At 44.1% G+C, this 2,819-nt stretch overlaps 1 protein-coding gene across 1 annotated transcript in view; it reads left to right on the plus strand.

The window, feature by feature from the left end:
• Positions 1 to 1,397: 1,397 nt before the first annotated feature.
• The window catches only part of COPG1 (coatomer protein complex, subunit gamma 1), a gene marked incomplete at its 5' end in the record, with an annotated part of 16,734 nt that continues 15,312 nt past the window's right edge, over positions 1,398 to 2,819 (plus strand). The window contains 3 exons of the mRNA XM_010182873.1: positions 1,398 to 1,450; positions 2,228 to 2,308; positions 2,411 to 2,482. Coding sequence (XP_010181175.1) covers positions 1,398 to 1,450; positions 2,228 to 2,308; positions 2,411 to 2,482 — 206 coding nt within the window. The remainder of the gene's footprint in view (positions 1,451 to 2,227; positions 2,309 to 2,410; positions 2,483 to 2,819) is intronic.

Raw genomic sequence — 2,819 nt, forward strand, 5'->3', positions numbered from 1 at the left:
GGATGAGCTGCTTCCACTGGCTCTCAGAAATGCACTTTGAGATGTTATTTTGGGCGTATCATTGTTCCGACGTCCTTGCTCCATCAGTGACTGTTCCTCTGCAAATCAGTACAGATTGTTGTTAGTCATCCAGTACGAGGAGCTCTCTGAACTCACAGCCTCTGCCTTTCCTGTATCTGTTTCTCCTCTGATAGAAAAATGCTTTGACCCAGGGTGCTGTGAGGACCTCACGTGCAATGTATTTCAAGATCTGTAGTGCTGATTTAGGGATTGTAGACATGCAGGGCCATAGGGAATACTGTGCTCCTAGGAAAGTTTTTTTGGAACACATTGACATGCTCATACTAGAACTGGTTCATTGTTTTACTAGAGACATTACTTTAGGCTTTTCCTCATGTTTTCTTCTCTCCCCAACCCCACAGAAGTGTCTGTGCTTTGTTTGGCCATCTATTGCATTTGCAAACTTCTCCCGAGCCAGAGAAGGGCAGTCTATGAACCAAGAAGCAGCCAGAGTGCAGATGTGCTTGCCTTTAAGTTTAACACTTAATCTTGCAAAGGCTCCCAGTGCCAGCGTAGGATGCTTCAGGCCCAGGTCCGAATGGAGCGGGGCCCACGAGCTGTGTTTTCTAGTGGATCAGGCTTATTAAACATTGGAACGGTGCTGGAAATGGCTGTGTTTTGTCCCAGGGCCAGGCTGAACATAGGTACTAATTAAAACCTGCTTATCAATAACTGGCAGCTTTTGAAAAGCTGCAGCTCACAAATGCTTAGAAGGCGAGCTAATGGAGACCGTGCAGAATGATAGTGCGTCTCCCTCTGATTATTTCATTCTTAATTGGTGAGGTTTTTAATTATTTAATATAATTTATTCTATTAAGTGGAACAATGAAAGTTACTCTGTGTCCAGACTCTCTAGTCTGCTGTCTCGTTCTCTTAATTAGCGATAGAGCCAAAAATACTTTACTGGTGGATTTCTGATTGGTTTATAAGGGAGGGATAAAGCACTCCTGACTCACCAGTCTGGCAAGCGATGCCTCTTTTTGTTTGAGCTTTTGTTTCTAGGCCTGTCTTATTGATGCTCTAACTGTCATCAAGCTCCCAGCCCAGGGCTGGAAATAGGTCTGTGGGGATAACAGTGGAGCACAGTTGTTTTACAGCTAATCAGTCTACCTCGGCTCATGGCTGGTTGCTTCTGGGGCGGTGACAAATCCAAGAATGTCCTGTCTGCTCTGCCTTCCCTAATTGTTATGAAGACATCCAATTAATAGCGCTTAAAAGAGCGAGCTTTAGTTGCTTGGTGTTCATTGAAAAGTTACCTCAGAATGCTCAGTCTGTTTTTAAAGTATGGGTATGGTTAGGAAGTTACTGGAAAGACTTTTACTTTCTTTATCTTGCAGGTGGGGGTTCCAACCCATTCCAGCATCTGGAGAAGAGCGCAGTTTTGCAAGAGGTAAATCCTCAGATGCTCTCCTTTGTGTACTCCTCTCCCTCTCTGGAGAAGGTCACAGGAGAACTTCAGCAAGGAAATGGGGGTTTGTTACAGTCCTGCTAACTCTGAAAGAAATGGGACACACTCCTGTTAGTTCTTATTTTGTTGTTGGAGGGAGGAAGGGAGAAGGTTGAAATGGTCTCTGTAACAAATTAAAGATTGTGAATTGGAAATAGTAATAAAATGAATAAAATTATCTGGGAAAGCTCACCCTAAAACAAGAAGGTTATGAAATTGGCCTTAACACCCCAAATTCATTGTAGATTACAAAGTTAATGAGTAGAGTGTGAATGGTTATTGAATAGTCTATGAATTTGCTCTGTATAAAAGCCTTTCTGTTCACCAGCAGGTAAACCTCTTGATCACCAGACCTTGTTGTTTCAGTGTTATCTGTTTACTTGCAATGTTGTAATGGTGTTGGCTCCCATTGGCCTCACAGAGCTTGCCTGCATCTGTCACAAGAGTAGTGTTTTAGCTAGCACATGGGCCAGACTTGTCTGGGTGAAAGTGTGATGAGGATTTGGCCTTTAAACCTTGGTTGCACTTGGATTTGTGATCCCAGGATGAGACTGTAGAACCAGCTGTTTAAAAGGGTTCCACGTTTAATAGGAATTGAAGGGAAATCTGACCAAAGTCATTAAGAGTCTTGTATTGTTTGTATTGGTGGCCAAGACCAGACAGGATGGTGTTTGCGAGGGGGTGCTGGTGTCAGCATCCTTATCCGTGCTTTGTTTCCAGGCACGAGTGTTTAATGAGACTCCCATAAACCCACGAAAATGTGCTCACATCCTCACCAAGATCCTCTATCTCATAAACCAGGTAAGTGAGAGAAAATTAACGCCTACACAGGGACACCTGCAGCAGGCCCAGAGCTGGTTGTGATAACTGGGATTTCCTTCCTTCTTTCCAAACGTCTTCTAGGGGGAGCACCTTGGTGTCACGGAAGCTACCGAATCCTTCTTTGCTATGACCAAGCTGTTTCAGTCCAATGATGTAAGTCTGCTTGTTGTTTTCTGCTGTATTTATCTGGTGGACAAGGTGTTAACAGTGTCTTTTTCAGCCTTTTTATGCAGTCAGCTTTTCCATCCTGCCTGGAGCTACTTGATCTGAGTGGGAAGAGTAGGATGAAAGTTTAGAAGCAGGGGCCAGCTTCCTAGCCTTTCTCAGACCTTGTTAGAAGCCTGACTGAAGCATTCGCTGTTCTTGAGACAAAGATTCCTCACTCTGAATTGCCGTTCAACTCCTGAGAGTGCTAGGCACAGATCAAGCATATTATCAGCTACAGTACACTGTGCTTTGTGCCCAGCATTAAAAGACCCTGCTTCCTGCT

This window comes from Mesitornis unicolor, unplaced genomic scaffold, assembly GCF_000695765.1.
Source record: "Mesitornis unicolor isolate BGI_N332 unplaced genomic scaffold, ASM69576v1 scaffold23104, whole genome shotgun sequence".
NCBI lineage: Eukaryota > Metazoa > Chordata > Aves > Mesitornithiformes > Mesitornithidae > Mesitornis > Mesitornis unicolor.